The 19,512-nt window shown below is 44.4% G+C and overlaps 1 protein-coding gene across 2 annotated transcripts in view; it reads right to left on the bottom strand.

Moving 5' to 3' along the window:
- Positions 1-19,512, bottom strand: part of ASTN2 (astrotactin 2) — an 897,588-nt gene that overhangs the window by 739,355 nt on the left and 138,721 nt on the right. For both annotated transcript variants that reach the window (XM_082470412.1, XM_082470411.1), the window contains exon 2: positions 15,555-15,742. In XM_082470412.1, coding sequence (XP_082326538.1) covers positions 15,555-15,742 — 188 coding nt within the window. The remainder of the gene's footprint in view (positions 1-15,554; positions 15,743-19,512) is intronic.

Genomic DNA, 19,512 nt, shown 5'->3' with positions numbered 1-19,512 from the left:
GTGGTAAGATTAAATAGCAGAGAATGGTCGTACATTCAGCACAACGCCTGGTGCATGGCAATTGCCCAACAAATGTTTGTTTCTCTTCTAGTCTTTTCCCATCAGGCATTCTCTCCAATGGGGGGACTCACTTTAGCACTTCTCCCGGCCATGTGCTTCATTATGGAGGCCAAATTAAGAATCCAAGGTGCTTACATTTGAGAAAAAGCAAAACATGCTAGACCATGGAGTGCAGCATGGGGTGTAATGTACACACAGTCGCTCTGCTAAGAAAGCATCCAGGCCCCCAGTTGAGAGACTAACGCAGCACCATTAGCATAACAGGTGCCTTTGCAAAAAGAAGGACACTTTAAAGACAAACCCCCCCAATGCATTCCCCAAATGCAGGAGTGCATATTTAATTACACTTAATGCTATCTTTTTCCTCTAGCTCTGTGCATGGAGGGGACACATCACTCCACAAATTTGGGAAGATTTTTATAGAAACGGCTGGAATCCAAAACTGCTTCCCAGCTCCAGTGTCCAAAGGAAGAATATCAACAGTGGTGCTTCAGGGAAGGAGCCATGGGCTTTCTTTGTTTGCTTGAGGAGCATGGAGCTGAGAGAGAAAATCGTGGGATGGGAAGAGCAGAACACACTGGGACCCAGGAGAGTTCAAGTTCACTGTGGGCAAAGCCCTGGGCTGATCTTTGTCATAAATTAGTTTTAACACACACAGCAAACAAAATGGTGTAGGTATAACCACCATTCTAATTTTTCTAGAAGAAAACTGAGGTTTAGAGGATTTGAGTGATTCCAAGGTCACAGAGCTGATGATGGAGGATCTTAGAGTTGCACTCAGGCCTATCTGGTCCCCAGCCCATGTGTTTTCCTCCTCATCGACCATCCCAGAGACTCTCACTCAGTGGGCACGTGCTCTGCGGACATGCATTGTACCACCCGTTTCACATACATCATCTCACTGAATCCTTATCCTGTTTGGTAGTACTTTTTCTCTATTTTACAGAAGAGAAAACTAAGGCTCAAATAAATTAACTTGCCCAAAGTCATAGGTAGAGGGGATAGAAAGTTTGGGGTTTAAACTCAAATGTGTCCATCTTTTATCATCAATGTCACACTAACTTACTGTGTGAGTTTGAAGAAGTGAATTTCTTTCACTGGGCATTGGTTTACTTCTTTTTAAAAATGAAATGCTTATAAGCAGAGATTTAAAGGTTCCCTGTGCCTCTAATATGTCATAATTGTATGTGCTTCTCCAACACGAGTTCTTCCCTATTTGCCTCCACAGGGCAACCTTAACCTTCCAGTTATCCCCAGGGGATGCTGAAATATTTGGTAAAAGGAGATTTGGCTTTACCACGGAGTCACTGTGTGATTTTTGACATGATGAACCCTTCTAAGCTTCAAGCAAAGCTAATAATAATAATAATAGCTACAATATCAATGTCTAAATACCCAAGGATGGTTTTTGAAGATAAAATGCAATAGTAGATGCTGTGAACATTGTCTTGAAACTGCCAAAAGCACTGTAAAATATTAGTTAGCATTAACAGTATTATTATTGCTAGGGTAAAATGCATTCTTTGAGGATAATTAACTTCCAAATCCAAATAGAGTTGATGCATGAAAGTGTAAATGGTCCTCATTGGCCCTCACATGAGAATCCCTGTGTTTTACAAGATCTGCTCTTCAAAATTCCTCACTCAGCTTTTAACAGATACTAGGATATCTGTTACACATGGATACTCAGAGCATTTCATGGAGAAGGTGAGGAGGTCCTACTATAGCACAGCAGCTAAAGGCATCGAGCTTGGACTTCTACAAGCCTGGGTTCAAGCCGGAGCTCCATCACTTCTAAGAAAAGAATTTGCTGCTCTTAGCCTCGGGTTTCTCACAAGTAAAAGGCAGTAACGAAAAGCCTCCTCACTGGACTCTCATGGAGATTAGATAAGCATGTGGAAAGCATCTAGCACTGTTCTTGGCACATAAAAAGACTCAGCAGACTCTGCTATTATTAATACCAAAGTGGTATGAATGCACAAACTGCAGTAGCCAAAAGAATGGGGCCATGCACGTGGGCACACAGAAGTGGATTAGGAAGAGGGCTCAGGTGTTCTTTTCAATGCCTGTTTCCCGGGTGCCCCTGCTCTAATACGTACCCTTTCACCTGATGTTAAAGGGTGAAAACCGCATTTGCTTAAAATCCATCTGCTTTTTATAACTTCCAGAGACCGGAATCTGCATGGGCAGCCGTTCTTCGCTTCTCCTAATTAATTCCTAAACAAAGACTGCTCCAGCAGCAACACGGTTTATGAAGCCAGTTGACCTCCTGGTGCAGAAATGATGACACAGATGTTGCTGCTGCTTCACAACCTCATTTGTCACTTTGCACCACTTGGGCAGGCCAGCCATGTCTTCACCTTCCAAGGAGCAGGAGGTGGTCCCCAGGGTGGCTCCGAGACCCCAGCTGTCACCTCCCGTGGCTGCTGGCCTTCCTCCATACAGGGGCCTCCCACTAGCAACCTGGGGTGGGACAGGCCAGAAAAGCATCATCTTTGTCTTCGCTTTGTCTAAGAGATTCCCAAGGTGAGGACGCCCTAATCTGCATGGGGTTTGGGAGACTACAGGTAATCATAATCACAGTCACCATGAACTGAGCACCTTTTACGTGCCAGGCACTATCCTGGCATTCCACCTGGGTTATCTCATTTCATTCAACACAGTTTTTTAAGGTATGAGTTGCTCTTCTTGATTTAAGGTCCAGGAAACAGGATATTGGAGATAAGAAGGAAGGTTTGCACGACTTCAGAGCTGCCCGTTACAGAGCACTTCCTACAGACAAGGCACGGAGCACTGCACTGTGCTCCCTTGAGAATCACCTGAGGTAATTCTTATGTACAGAAAAGAGATCTGGCTCCACATCTAGTGAAATACCAGAAGTAAACAGTAGGACTTAATAATACTAGGCAATTTTTAAAAAATCCTAATGCATAGAATGGTAATGCAAGGGCTTTAGAATCAAGACACTTGGTTTCCAATTTTATGTTGCTTATATTGGATGAAATGCTTATCATCTATGGATTTCAACCTCTTCCCAGGTAATAAAGACAAACTACTCTACAGAATTATTTTAAGAATTAAGTAAAATAATGCACATAAAGCTCCCAGCACAATCCCTGGCATACAGTAAGTGCTCAGTATTATTCCTCTACAAATGCATTTTCACCTTGAGCTTGAAAGGAACTTGCAATAACCCCATAACTGTGGAAACCCAGGGGTGGGAACAGAGGCACAAAAATTTCTTTCTACCTTAATTCCAACCTCACGTTTGTTTAATCAAGCAATTTACAGGGGGCAAAAATAATTTGTGGTTTTAAATGCTTTGATTTAAGCAGGCACTGCAATCATGATAAATCATCTCCGACATATGCCCAGCTCCTCCAAGTGACAGATGACAAACAAAAAGCAGGACAAGGTCCTCCATCACAGGCAGAATCATTGAGTTAATGGAAGAATTATTGCCTCTGAAATCCACTCCAGTCCTATTGAGGGGAACGTACCAATTTATCAAAGCCAAATGAACATTAATTGCAGCAGTCTGGTAAGTTTTCCAGCCGCTATGACCTTCATTGAATTTTAATCCAAAACAGATAAGATTTCCTTCCACACAAGAGGAAACAACACAATTAGCTCAAAATGACAGCTAGATTACAAAGCAGGCGCACACAAACAATGCATACACATTCACACTCACGCACACCCCCCCCCCCAGTGAAAATATTGATCCTGCTTGACTTAAAATTCAGCACCAAGGAGGTGGGCAGAGAAAAGGTAAATACAGACAATCACACATCTGCATAAACCCCCCTCCCTTCATTCAGGAGAGAAATTTTGGAGGCAGAAGTCAAGATGGAGAAGGTGGCAGGCAGTAATGGAGACAGAATTTCCGTTAACTGCTGTAATTAACGTTATGTCTCATCGGGGAGAGATTAGGAAAAAAACAGAGAGGGAAGGAAGAAAACACAAGTATGATTTTGCTATTAAAGACACTCTTGAGCTGGGGAACATTAACCGCAGAAGTTTGAACTGGGTGATTGTTTGACTGTATTGGTAGATTTGCAGACGGCATGATTACCACAATGAAGTGAAGTATCGTTGTGCTGAACCTGTATGTTTACGGCTCCCACAGCACAGAGTGAAGGGCCATCTACTGAGTGCAGATCACAGCTGGGGGAGGTTTAGAAAGTGTGGTGCAGTGGGGGACGGACACACACACACACACACACACACACACACACACACACACACAGTCATGAGATCTAGATGGGAAGGCCAGCTCTGTCATTGATCTGCCACATGACATTGACCACGTCACTCTTTGAGACCTACAGGCTTAGTTTCTGTATTTGTTTTCACTCTAAAATGAAGGAGTTGGACTAGAGGAGTTTTAAAGTAGCTGTTTTTGTTTTTTGGGGGGAACCTCAGAAACGTCTGCTCTCATTACTTCTAAAGAAGATACGCTACCTCCTTCCACAGTCCAAGGGCAGACCTGCATTAACAACACACAGAGTCAAGTATTAACTAGATGATTATGAAGATGGGCCCCTAAAAGGTCTTTACCCATCCTTGCCCCTGTAAGAGAAGAAATACTAAAGAGGACAGAGATCACTTGGAATCAGAAACTTAACTTTAATTCTGGGCTCAGGCACTGGCTGTGTGATCTTAGAAAAGAGTAGTTTTAACTGTCGAGGCCTTGGTTTTATCATTGGTGAAAGAGGAACAATGACAGTAGCAATATTAATGAAATTGATGATACAACATTTGTGTAGAGTTTACATGTGTGACCTCATTTTAATTCCAGGAGGTAGAAACTATTATTATCACATTTTACAGTGGAGGAAACTGAGGCACGAGGGAGTAACTTAACCATGTCACGCTGAGAGGTCAGCCATGAGTCCAGGACCTAACCCAAACAGTCCTGCTCCAAAAGCAATAGTCTTTCTGTTTTTAACTCTTTTATATTGAAATAATTATAGACTCACCAGAAGTTGCAACGTTAGTACAGAGAGTTCTTGCATAGTCTTCACTCAGTTCCCCCTAAAGGTAACATTTCTCATAACAAAATACAGTTGGTCCTCCTTATCTGCAGGTTCTGTATCCATGGGTTCAACCGATCCTCTGTTAGTTGAATCCACATATGCAGAACCCATGCATACGGAGGACCAACTGCACTACATCATTTTATCTAAAGAACTTGAGCATCCATGAATTTTTGTCTCTGTGGGGGTCCTATAACCAATCTCCCATGGATACTGAGGGACAACTGTAGAATAATCAAAACCTGGAAGTTAACAATACAATCCCATCAGCTAAACTACAGACCTATTTGGATTTCACTAGGTTTTCCACCAACGTTTTTTTTTTCGGGGGTGGGGAAGGTGGGGGCCGGGTCTAACCCAGGATCCTACGTGGCATTTAATTTTTGAGTCTCCCTTGTCTCCTCTTATTTGTGACAATTTCTCAGTCTTCCCTGTCTTTCATGATCTTAATACCTTTGAAGAATGCTGGTCAGCTATTCTGTAGCATGTCCCTCACTTTGAGTTTATCTCTAATGTTTTCTCATGATTAGATTCAAGTTACACCGTTTTTTTGGCAAGAAAACCAGAGAAACGGCATTGTGCTCTTCTCAGTGCATCCTATCAGGAGATTCAGGTTGTCCATATGTCTTATTCCTGGTGAAGCTAACTTGGATCGCTTGGTTAAGGTGACGTAGTGGGTTGAACGGTGGACCCCCAAAAAGATATATCCATATCCCAGTGCCCAGAACCTGTGAATATGACCTTATTTTGCAGATGTAAGTAAGCTAGGGATCTTGCAAGGGGGAGAGCATCTTGAATTATCCAGGTGGATCCTCGATCCACAGACACATGTCCTTACGAGAGACACAGAAGGACACAGAGGAGAAGGTGAGATGCAGATGAAAGCAGAAATTGGAGTCAAGTAGCCACAAGCCAAGGAAGCATGGAGCCACCATAAACTAGAAGAGGCAAGGAATGGATTATCCCCTAGAGCCCCGGAGAGCATGCAGCCCTGCTGACACCTTGATTTTGGACTTCTGGTCTCCAAAACTGTAAAAGCATCAACATCAATTTCTGTTGTCTGAAGCCCCTCAGTGTTTGGTAATTTGTTATAGCAGCCCTAGGAAGTTAATGCAAGTGGTATCTGCCAGATTGTTCCACTGTAAAGTCACCATTTTCTTTTTGTAAGTAATACATATCCGAGGGGGTGGGTGGTGGTGTAATTCTTTGAGACTGCAAATATCCTGCTGCTTCTTGAAGTTTCACCCATGAATTTTAGTATACATGGGTGGATCTTGTTGGTAGTAATTATTACAGTGGTGACGGTCTAATGGTGACTTTCTAGTTCCCTCTTTCCTCTACATTTATTAATTGGAATTCCACTGTAAGAAAGAGCTATCTCTTCTATCCCATTTATTTCTTAGTCAATTATTTATATCAGTATTTTAGAGTCAATATTCTTAATAACTCCTGACCAACTTAGCTCTAAGGATGTTTTCCAAGGCCAAGCCCAACAGTGAATTAGAAAGGAATTTTTAGGAGTCTAAAGGAAAAGAAAGGGATCTTCTCTGAGCACTGTTCTAAGACACTTCATGTGTCTTTTATCATTTATTTCTCCCCTGAGCCCCATGAATGAGAGATTCACAGCCTCACTGGAAATTCAGGAGAAAGTAAGAATCAGAGAAGTTCAGGAATACATCTAAGGTCAAACAGCAATATGGGAAAGAGCACGATTTGAATGCACACTTGTCTGTCTCCAAACACACATCACTTCCACCAAACCAAGCTGCCTCCTGAAAATGGGGAGAGGGGACAAAGGGGAGTTAAGTGAAGCAGGAAGTGGAAGCCCACTAATGAACCCAAAGGAAGCCCACCTCGATCTTTACTGCGGATAGACTCAGAACATGTGGGAAGGGGAGTAAACAGTGGGAACATGGCAGCCCACTTGTACACACACCCCATTCGTTCATTCCCTGTTGCTAGAACACCAAACGAAAGCCCTGGGTTCTTGAAGGAAAATGAAATGTGGACAAGAGGCTGGAGGAAAGCAGGTGGGGCGTGGCCATGGAGAGGACATTCTCCCTGACTTTCCTGCCAACCCATCTGGCCCCTCCCCGTGTTGCCTCTCTGCAGTCTCTGGATCCCACCCCACCCTCCAGGACTCGGCACTGCAGCCTCACCCACCTCAACCTCCGCGGCCTCTTCTCAGATCCGCTGGTCCCAAAGCCCCACCTCAGACCCTCCCTGTCTCTGCTGGATGTTGCCCCATCTTCCGGACTTCAGCCTCCTCCTCGCTCCTAGCATCCCACCCTTCACCCCGTCAGTCCACCCTCCAAGGCTCTTTCTGGGGATCCCAATCTATCTGGTCCCTCTCAACTCTGCTGTTTCTCTTTCCCTGTTTACTTGTCTCTGTGTGGTTTCCTCCATGTCTTTTATTCTCTGTTTCCTCTTTCCCCGCCTCTGCTTCTATTGCTAAATCCTTTTCTGTCTGTTCCTGCCAATTTCCCTTTATTTTTCTACATCTCTCTCATTGTCCTTGGCTCCCTTTTTCTGTTTCCTTTTATTTCTCTCTGCCGCTGGTAGTTTCTACACATCTAGTGTACAACAGTTGCTCAATAAATACTGGTGGATGTCTGTTTTTCCTATCTCTTTGGCCCCCCCCATTATGCAGATTTTTTTTTCTTATATACATGCCCATCTTGCATTTCTTTTTGACCAGAAGGCTCAAAGGAACTGCCTCCAGGCCCCCTTCCTGAGATGCATATCCAGGATGCCTTTGTCAGCCTTCTCCAGCTGGGCTTGATTGCCGGCCCAGACGAATGGAGTAGGGATGGAGAACGTCCATTTTCTGGCCTCATTTTTCTCCATCTGTAAAATGAGGCGTGGTCTCATCTAATTGCTATCTGCAATTGTTCACATGCCCATTCTCCATATAGGACCGTACACCCCTACCACTGGCTTGGCCACACGATATGCTCTGGCCCACAGAATGTGAGAGAACCCATGTCTAAGCATTTGGCTTAAGAGCCATCCTAGATTTCTGCCTGCTGTCTTGCTCATTGCCATGAAAACCAAACGTCTCAGACTGGGGCTCCCCTTCAGCCACAGTCCCAGCATGAGAAGACAAGCAGATCTGGGCCACCGTGACTGCAGCTGCTGACACGTAACGTGCATGAGAAATAAAGCATTGTTTGGTCAGTCACTGAGGTTCAGAGTGATCTGTTCACAGAAAAAGCAAGCAAAGGCTGACATCTCAAGAATTGGATTCTGCAAGGTCTAAGGTGTTTTCAGCTCCAACCTTCCAACCAAACAGTATAGTTCTACTTCTTTGGGGGGAAACCTAGCCAAATGCTTTCATGTGCATTATCTCAGTTCAATGTTATGATTCTAATTTTATTTCCATTTGGCAGATGACCAATCGAGACGCTCAGAGAGGTGAAGGTTTGTCCAAATCTCTGCAGCTGGTAAGAGGTACAGTTTTAACTGGAAACCAGGCCTCCTGACACCACCTCAGGCTCATTCCATCAATACTTCCCTAAGCTGCATCCCTAAATGTTGTGGGAGATAAGCCATATTTCCTTTAGGACAGAAGCTATGGCTTATTCTCCTAATCTTCCCATTAGCCTAGCTAGAGACCCTGTGGGCTTTTAGTTAATCCTTGTTGTTGAGGCAAGCCATGGCCAAGCTTCAAGGTACATATGATTTACATTTTTTAAAACTAAAAAAAATGTATTTGTGATTTTAAAAATTTCACTTTCTGGGGAAAAAAAAAAGTAAATGGGATTCACGAGGTATGGCACACATATAAAAATGTACTTGGGATATTTGTACTTCCAAACTTCATCATGTCTTGGCAACAGTTATAAGCTTGAGGATCTCAACTTACAGATGGGGATACTAAGGCTAAGAAGGGAATGTGACCTGCTCAAGGTCATAGAGCACATGAGGGGCAGGGCAGGGACAGCCGAGTCCCAGGCCAGAGTTTTTTGTGCTATGTGTATCACATGATTTTCCTACCACTGGATTTTTGCTGTCATCTTTTTAAAAATATTCCTCTTAGTCATGATGTTTCCCCTTCTACTCTGCCTTCACTCTGAAAGGCTTTGGGTTCTCCCACCTTGGTTGCCCTGGGCATCCTTCATTAATATCACTTATAAATAACACAGCAACAGCACTTATTGTTATTTCTTGAATTGTGCCCCCACCAAAAAGATATGTTGGACTCCAAATCCCCAGTACCTCAGAATGTGACCTTACATGGAGACTGGATCTTTACATAGAGAGGTAATCAAGTTATGATGGTGTCATTACGGTGGGCCTCAATCCAATGTAACCAGGGTCCAGAAAAAGGAAAAAATTTGGACACAGAGATAGACACCCACACAGGGAGAATGCCAGGAAGAACAGAGTTATCTTGCCACAAGCCCAGGTGCTATAAGAAGCTAGGGGAGAGGTCTGGAACAGATCCACATCTTGGCCTGCCCACAGCTTGATCTCAGATTTCTAGTCTACAGGACGGTGAGGCAGTAAATTTCTGTTGTTTAAGTCACTCAGTTTATGGTACATTGTCATGACAGCCCTAGGAAACATATACTTGTAAATAGCAGAGTCTTAACACTTATGACGACCTGACTCTGTGTCAGGCTCTAGCATCTGCGCTTTATGTGTATCATCTTAGGTGATCCTCACAACAGCATCCTTTGGCAGGTATTTCCATCCTCACTCCATTGTAGATGAGGAAATGGAAGAAGCAGAGGGAAGGAACATGCCCAAGTCACATGGCCGGTAAGTCAGTTACGAACCTTGGGCTACCAGGTCCACAGTTCTTGCATGGTAGTTATATTCTCTATGCCTACATGTTCTCAAAAGTAGAACAGGAGTAATAATGACATCTATTGATTTAGGATTATCGGAAGGATTAAATGAGTTAACAATCTGTCAATGGCTATAACACTAACTAAGCATTATAACAGTGCTTATAAGCATTATTATTTTAAGACTCTTCACTGTCTTATTTTCTCATACATTTTCTACTCAGTTATTGTTTATCTTAACATATGATCCCCAAAAGTAAACACAATATTTCAAGTCTCACCTAGAACCTTCTAAAACTAGTTGCTCAGAAAACTGGTTTTTCATGAATACAACTTAAAACGTAAGACCCCTTTTAAAGAACAAATCCCACAGAGTTGGCTTGTTCTGACCCTGTGGTTGATTTTTTAGAGCCTTTTGTTTTTTTTCTTTTTTTCTACCAGATAGGACTTTCATTGTTGGGTTTAGTGGGCAAGTAAAGCATTGCATGACTGAGTGATTAAATCAATAAACTAAGGAATGCATGATATGCTGTGAATGAATAAATGCAATGACTGGGGAAATGATCTAAAGCCATTTTTCACAGAAAGCTTTAAAATGTACTATCCCCATATCACACAGATCCTTTAAACAAAGCTACTGATTGAGAATGGTAATAATAATTTCTTAGATTTATGGGGCAGTTTATAATCCTCAAAGTGTTTTTCTATATATTATGCCATAGAATCATAGATCTTCAAGTTTGAAGGAACTACAATAGTCATCTAATTTAACTATTATTCCTCTCAAAATTCTGACAAATACGGCTTCTAGCCTTTGCTTGCATACCCTCAAAGACAAGGACCTCACTACCCTCTGACTCAGTCCCCTCCATTTCTGGAGAGCTCAAACACTTTGGAAGCTTGGTCCTTTGTAAGCCCTCCTCACTGGGGCCCACCAGTACAAATCTGTGGCATTTTCTGTGGGATGGTCCCTTTGAAAGAAAGATGTCCTCAAAGGTCTTCTCTTCTCACACATCAAATCAAACATTTCCTTTCATCCCTTTGCTCAAAACATTGTGGCAACAATATTCGTCACTGTTGTCACTACAGCTAACATTTTAATGACAGCTACCACTTTGTGAGCACTTACTGAATTTCAGGCACTGCACCATGCAGAATCACGCCCAAGAGCAAAGATTCTTATTAATTTGTGCAGACTGGAGTTGGAATCCCAGCTTTGGTACTCATTGGTGATGTGAACTTCAGCAGGTTATAAAATCTCACTAACTCCCAGGTTCCTCATCTGTAAATGAGGGACAGGAGCAGTACCTGTCTTATAGAGGAACCAGAACAATTAAGTGGAATGCTGCATGTACCACACCTAGATTGTGCCTGGCATACAGAAAGTCCTCAGTGAGGGTAGCCATTGTTTTTATTATGCGTGTGTGACCTCATTCAGTACTTAGAAAATAATCTGAGAATTAGGAAATATTATTGCTATTTTACGGATGATGAGGTTGATTTGGCCAAGGTCATAAAGCCAGCAACAGAGATACTGTTTAACATTGGAGTTGACTCCCAAGTCATAACCCCTCTTAACACACCCATAGATTCCACTTGAGGTGGGAGTCTTTGTATTAATTTGTCCATAACATCTTATAATTTAAGTCAGCAACTAATTCAGGGAGAAGAGAAATGATGGTCTGCTTTACAGATTAAGGGCAGAGGATCTGGAGTCTGCCTCTATAGAACTAAATATTGGTTTTACCATTTAACCTTGACCAACTCACACCAATAGCTATTGATATTATTAACATCTCAGGTTCCACATCTATGAAATAAACATAACAATAGTATCCACCTTAATATCTGTTGTAAGGCTTAAATTTAATAATGCATGTAAAACAAAATTTGGAACACTAGCTGGAATGTAGTGAATACTCAGTAAATGTCAGGTATTGTGAATATTTCTCTAGATCAGATAGCAAGATAGCAGCAAAAAGAAGACTCAATCCAATGTCTCCTTACTCCTACATTAGAGTCCTTTAAAATTGCTGCACCGGTAGTAGTAATAGCCACGTTTATTGTATACCCACAATGTGCCAGACTAGATATTAGGTACGATTTATATATTTCTTCCACTCTTCTCAATAACCCTGTGAGACTGGTAAGATCAGTTGTTTCATAGATAAACTGAGACTCAAAGAGGTGATGGAACTCCCAAGAGTAAAACCATCAGGAAGCAGGAAGCAAGAAAGACCATGCCTTCCGAACCTCTGCTCTGTTCTCTGCATCCACTGTGCCCCCCGCATGGCTGAGGCAGGCATGGGACTGCTCAGAGTAGCTGAAGTTGGGGCTGCAGACTAGATGAATGACCCTCTACTTTCTTCCTCTGCCCAGGGTTTCACCGAGTGCACCTCTTTGTTGCCTGACTCTTGGGATATTAATAGTCAGATGATGCAACCTTCTGGGATAAAGTAGATGCTCAACTCAGGGCTTAACAAGCCCAAAAGGGCATGCTGGTTCCACTCCAGTAGGCATGGATTGTAGCAGATTCCAGTGACTGAGCTGGAACTGGCTGCCCTGCATGGGTGGGCAGGATATTTATGCTGAGGAAAGCGGATGGAAAACATTGACTCTGACCTCCAGGTTTCTTTGAGATCTGACTGGATGATTTGGTCTTCTCACAAACCATCTCAGATCTTCACTGAGGATGGTAACAACGCAAAGTTTGACAGAGGGAGAGTCATGGTGTCCTCAGTAGCCCCGTGACATGAGTTTGGAATCTTGGAAAAGCCTGGGCCCAGAAGTGCTTTCTTGTTAGCCACGCGGCCTTCGGCAAGTCAGTTAAACTCACTGAATCTCAGATTTTTCATCTGTGAAATGGGAAGGCAGGTCCCAGCCACCATGAATGCCATTTTAAATGTTTGGGATTTAAAAATCTAAAAGATTCAAGATTTGTTTTAAAAATTAAAAAGATTGGTAAGGTGGGAGTGGGGAGAACCAAACGCTCTTTTTGTTCTTGCTGAATTATCTGTGGCCAGAATGGCAAGGACAGAGTCTGAGCCACGGAGAGGTCTGTCCTCCAGGCCAAGCCCTGCTGTCTGGCTGGGGGTCCTGGACAAGTCCTAGTCTGTATTTGGACCTCAGTTTATCCATCTATGAAATGAATGGGTATAATACATCAGCACATCTCCATAAGAAAAGTGTGCCTAATAATAAAAGCTAATGCCCCTGTATGCCAAGCTCCTCTGATACAAGTGCTCTGATACACAGTAAGTATTAGTATAATCCACATTTTTATAGATGACAAAACATGGCATAGAGGGGTTAAATACTTTGCCCAACATCACCCAGAGTGCTAAGTGGCAGAGTGAAACTTTACACCCAGGGACTCGGGCTCAGGTGTCTATGCTTATAACCATGTCATCCTACCTCTGTGTAGAGGGCAGGGTTCTCTGAGGCATGTCCCACCTCTGAGAGGCTGGGCTGCCATCAACGGATGCAAAGGGGACCAATGCTTCCTGGACAGGACTGTCTGCTGAGGGTAAGGGGAGGACAGGAAAGATGAAGATCTGGGAGCACTGAAGGGGGAAAGAATGGGCGGGACCACAGGGTGGTAGCCTTGGGCCGCTCCAGCTTGCAGGCAGGGAGGGTCTAGAGACTGGCAACCTCCACGTGACCTACTCCACCAGCCACATCCTGAATTACAGGGAACTGGAGCGACATCTGGGTCTTAGTGAGTTCTTCTTTCCAAGCTAAACTCACTGAGCAGAAAAAAGTGAGAAACGCCTTTAGTCTTTGGGGAGGGGTCTGATTTAACCAACACTAACACTGGGCATGGAAGCAGAGAAAGCCCATGCAGGACTCACTGATCATTGAGTTAATACTGTCTAGGTCACTGGGTTATGGGAAGGACGGAGGTGAGTAAACGCCATGCCAAACAGAAAATGCTTAATAAATATTAGTTCAAACCGAGTCTCACTCAGACATTAAAAGAAGAGCCGTCACGCCCATCAGACCCAGGCCCCTTGAGGAACTCAGCAAGTACCCTGAGAGGGTGCTTACAAACTTGCAACCCAAACTTAGCATGCAGGCACCCACTTGGCTTGGCATGTGGCTGCATCACTCGCTAAATATAAAAATGGGAAAAGTCTATCACACTCATTCCGTGAATAACACAAAGGCCTTGATTTGTTCCCCCACGTGATGAGCATACGTTAGGTCCAAATTTAACGTGGCTGTCTGGCTGGGGTATGTGTGTGCTTTTCCAAAAAGAGAAAACTTCCAAGCACTTACTCAGCCCTAATGAGAATGTCTAATGCACAGTGCAGGTTGAAGAGGAACCGGGAGAACAGAGACCAAAAGGCAAGATCTGCTCCATTGCAGGCTCTTGGTAAGTACTGTTGACTATTGAATGGAAGGAAAAAATGAAGGGCTGGGTTATAGCCCTATTTTGCTGAGTGGCCTTAGGTCAATCACTCTACCTCTCTGAGCCCTACCTTCCTCACACATAGGTTGGGAATAACTTTTCCTATCCTCTTGCATCTGGCAGAGCTGTGCTAAAGGTAAAAAGGGGAAAATAACGTAAGAACGGCTTCAGGAGTGAAAAGCACTAGAGTGATGTCAGCTGTAGCTATTATCTGATCTCTTCTTGAGCCAATTAGACCCTGTACATTCTGCACATTGCATTTTTTTCTATATACTGTGCAAAGCCATTAATTACAGCTTTTCTAATACATCATTAATGTGAATCTACATACACTTTAGACTACCATTCAGCGATTTCTGTCCTAGCATCCTTTTCTGAGGAGGCAGCAGCCTGAGTGTTCCAGATCCTGGGGCCAACAGACAACAGATCTCTCTGTGTCCATAACTTCATCTCTAACATGGAAGTGACATGCCTGACTTCTTGGTGAAAATGCAATGAAATCATGTCCATGAATGTGCCTGGTGCAGTGCTTCACACATGGTGGATAGTCAAAAAATTCTTGCATTGAGAGAGAGAGTGTAGAGGACATAGTTCAGTTTTTGTAGCCAGATACACATGGGTTCAAATACCCAAGAGCAGCTCCGTCTCTTTCTAGCTATGTGACCTTGGGTAAGTTTCTCTACCCCTCTGACTCAGTATTCACAGCTATAAAGTGAGGGTAATGGAGGGGGCTTTGGTGTGTGACAGCTCCGGCTCTGCCCAGTCCAGCTCCAGGGACCACCATGCACGGTCTACGCTGCAGGGGGTGTTGTGAGAGTTAAAGCACCTGGCACATCAAGGGCACTTGGGAAAGGGCAGCCCCATTCCAATTTTGTTTGTTCAGTCATTCTCGGAACGGTCGGTTGTGGAGCGCTGAACCTCAGCCCTCGGCAAAGCAGGTCAAGCACGTGACAGATGTTAAACAGCTATTCCCAGAGATGTCGGCCAAAAGGCCAAGGAGCTGGAGACCCTTTATTTTCTCCTCTGAAGCACAATTAGTTTGTCACAGCTGACAGATGATGGACGAGTATGCATCAGTCCAAGTGACACCACGGGATCCATCCGACCTTCTGTTTATCATTCTAACCTCTGGCACTTGGCCAGCTCCTTCCCTCCACCTGCTGGCAATCCCCTGCCTCCTGCTGCGGTCTCTCCACTCACCCTTCCCTTTAGCCACCCCCCAAAGCCCCAAGTGCGTTCCCACTCACTCACCATCACAGAAATGTGAAGGACGTGCATCTGCTCCTCTACAATCTCCGAGGGCTCCTGGAGGGTGGGGGCAGTGGCCTGGGCCAGCTGCCCGGAGCTGCTCATGGAGACGTGGAAGTACAGGGTGCCGTTCTCCAGCCACTGCTGTCTCCAGTGCACCAGCGAGATGTCCGCTGCCGTGCCTGACATCTCTGCAAGACAAGACCCAAGGTGCTGGGTGAGCGGCAGGCCTGGCCTCGGTGCTCCGGGGAGGAGAGGGGCCACGTGTGTTCAGGAGCTCTGAAGGCACCTACCTGAACCAGGATGCCTCTCCCCACGTGGCATCTCTGAGCCAGAGCCCATCACTTCCACTTACAGGTGAGTCGACTGTAGCCAAGGTTATCCCCAAGCAACAGAGTGGCAGAGGCAGGATTCGAACCCAGGTCTGCCTGGTGCCCTTTTGGTACCAGCATGCATGATAAGGTAATACATAGTTCTACTCCAACAGTGGAGGCGAACTAAGCAAGAGGTGAATGTGCTTACGTTCTTCTGAGGCCACAGAACTATAAGAAGGTGAAGGAAGGACACCTCTGAAGAATGGGAGCTCAGAGTGTGAACTCTTCAGAAGCTGAGCTGGAAATGCTCGTGGCAGAAATGCAGAACCTCAGAGCCGGGAAGGCCCAAAAGAACATCTGGCCCAGCTGAGATCAGGATCACCCTTTAAGGGAAAGGAGCTTGGTAAGTGGGTTGTTCTGAGCCATTTCTCCTGCTTCAGTCAGAGCCACTCCATTTTTTCCCTCATATTGTATATACTGTACTCTCAAGCAAGGAAGTACTGGCACAAAGGTTTCCATGGCTTAAAAATACTTGAAAACCCTCTTTCCTACTTCAATGTTCTCATATAACCAATGGGAAGTTAGGACTTTCTAGTCAATTGTAAGGTCACCTGACTTGAACTTCCTAACTCTTGCCTCTATGCTGTTTTTCCCTCTGAAAATACAAAATAATAAGTATCACTTTAATAGTACTTCCAGTCAATGTAATTGTACCAATATAGCTTCTTATTAAGAAGGGTGAGAGCATACAGTACCAAAAGCGTCCTTGCAGTGGGATCATACAATCTTTTCCTAGTGCTATCTGCTAAAGGGATGTGTCCCTGAAAATAGTTTGAAGGACAAGGCCTATCAGTGTGTCCTGTGAATAAAGGGGAAGGGTGATGGGGTTGGTGAATTATCAGATCTTTCCTCAAGTGAGAGTTACTGTAGGAAACAGAGGCAATCAATCCATCAATAGACAAGTGGCCTTAATAGTGTCTGACGCTTGGACCTCTGGACGAAGCTATAGAAGTGACCTAGAGACAGTATTTCTACAGTCCCCAAAGACCTCATGTACATGCACACAGACATGAGCTTGAGGAGGATTGATGAGGAAGACGAGTTAGAATTTCTTCTCTAGTCAGCTCACCCCATGCCCACGGCAGCCCCCATCACACCTGGTGACACTGAATAAAAGAGTCACCTTGAGATGAGATGATGATATTTGCTCACCAAATTCTACTGAATTATTCTTATATGGTCCATTCCCAGTAGACACTAACTCCTTCAATTTCACAATCAAAAGTCCTTCGGGGAAGAGCATCTGGCACTTAATAAGTGCTATAAAATGTTAGCTATTAATATTTATTATCATTATTATTACTAATAGGGACAGGATCTAATTCACCCTTCAGACGCTCTTGAGACATTCTTGATTGCCTGCTTTCTCTCCCACTGTTTATCCAGTCCATCAGGAAATCCTTCAAAAGGCATCCGAAATGCAACCCTTCTCAGCTCCTCTACTGCAAGCCACCTGGGCCAAGACAACCTCCTCTCTTGCCTGGCTTACTGCAAGGGCTCCTTAACTTGACTCTTTTCTTCCACCCTTGCCTCTTCTGTCTATGCTCAACCAGAAGCCAGAAGAATCCTGCCACAGCATAAGTCAGCTCACGTCACCACTCTGCTCTAAACCAACAGCCTCCCACCTCATCCCAAGGCAAAGACAAAGTGGCTGGAATACAGTAAGTTATTAGTCCAAGTGAAAACCTGCTTGGGCTTCCCTTGCTGCAATAAGAGTGGAGCAGGGCTGGACATCATCTCAGGAGTACATCGGCTCCTAGAACTTAGGCCCCAAAGGGCCCCCAGAGCACCCTGTGTGGCCCCGGGGAGGAGACTGGCTGGGAGCCTAGTCTATGAAGCACGTCTCTCCCCAGCACCTTCTCTCCCCGACCTCCCAGCCTCAGCATCGGAGGACGTGGAAGCAGCTTCTCTGGCAGCCGGCCAGCTGGGCCAAGGCAACGCAGAGACATTATGGTGAATGGCCTTGCTCAGTGCCTTGCTCATTTTTCTCTCTGTGCATCAAAGCCAGAACCAGATGTCCAGGGAACCCAGCGCTGGGATTTGCCTCTGGAATTTGTTGTCTCTCATTAAGCAGCTCAAGAAGGAGGGTCTGTGTGCTGTCAGCTGGGCAGGCATTTACTGTGTTAAGAGTCCCTGCAATGGCACCGGCAGAGAGCCCCAAGGCAGGCCACATCTGGTTGACACAGCCTGGGACAGGAGCAGGCAGAGGAAGCGGAGGAATCCTTCCTGAAATCTGCACCCCTTACTTCTGGAGCTGTCCCCACCCGTGCCTGAAACCCCACCATTAAAGGAGCTTGCCATCCCCGTGTTCAGATTAGAAAACAGAGGGCCACGCAGGGTTAGTCACTTGCTTAAGGTCACTGGTGAACTGGTACCCAGCTGGACCCAGTGGATTTCCAGTCTATATAATTTCTACTATGCCAGTTGCTCTTATAACATCTCCTTTTCCTTAACTAAATTAGCCCATGAACCAATTGAGCTCTTTGTTTGCTGCGGCGATGAGTGCACAGTCAGCAGACAGTAAACGTTAAATGATAATAACAGTGTGTGAAACAGTAAATATTGAATCACAGAGAACAGCTCTGGCCTTACTCTATTACAAAGAGGGAAAAAAAAAACCCCAAAACTATTGTTGGGAGGGGAGAAGGGGCATGAAACCTCAGAGGGAAAATTGCCTCAGCGGAAGCAGAAGGTCTTGGTCATTTGTTCTCTCCTTCATTCATTTATTCATGTGTTTCTCTGTTTAGACACTCAACACACCTTACTGAGGACTTACTCAATAGCAGGTGGCTTAGTAGCTTGGAATCCGGAGTGAAATGAGACATAGCTTTGCCTTTGGGAAGCTCACAGTCCTTTAATAGCAGAAATTCTACCCCTGCCCCATGTCACTGTGCACAAAGGTGCACGCTTTCCATTTAATGTGACCCAGGACCCCCCCCGCATCATCCGCTCATCGCATGCCCCAGCTCTACAGGAATTACAACTACTCCCCACACAGGCCAGGCTTCCTCTTGTCTCAGCACATACAGACCTTCTGTCCAGTGTCTCTGTAACTCTCCACCCAAAGCTTGTAAGCTGGCTTCTTCTCAGCCTTTGTCTCTCAGTCCAACTGACACCTACTCAGAGAGGCCATGCCACTCTTACGTAAAGTACTCCTCTCCAAAACTATAATTCGAAAAGATCCATGCACCCCTATGTTCACAGCAGCACTCTTTACAATAGCCAAGTCATGGAAGAAATCTAAATGCCCACTGATAGATGAATGGATAAAGAAGATGTGGTACATATCCACAAAGGAATATTACTCAGCCATTAAAAGAAGGAAATAATGCCATTTGCAGCAACATGGATGGACATAGTGATTATCATACTAAGTGAAGTAAGCCAAAGACAAATATCATACAGCATTGGTTATATATGGAATCTAAAATTAAAAAAAGATACAAATTAACTTACTTACAAAACAGAAATAGATCCATAGATATAGAAAACAAACTATGGTTGCCAAAGGGGAAGAGGGGGAGGGATAAATTAGGAGTTTAGGATTAACATATACACACTACTATATATAAAATAGATACACAACA

The sequence above is a fragment of the Balaenoptera physalus genome (assembly GCF_965194825.1).
Source record: "Balaenoptera physalus genome assembly, chromosome: 7".
NCBI lineage: Eukaryota > Metazoa > Chordata > Mammalia > Artiodactyla > Balaenopteridae > Balaenoptera > Balaenoptera physalus.
The sequence above is the reverse complement of the archived record's forward strand: the minus strand, read 5'-3'. Positions and strand labels throughout refer to the sequence as shown.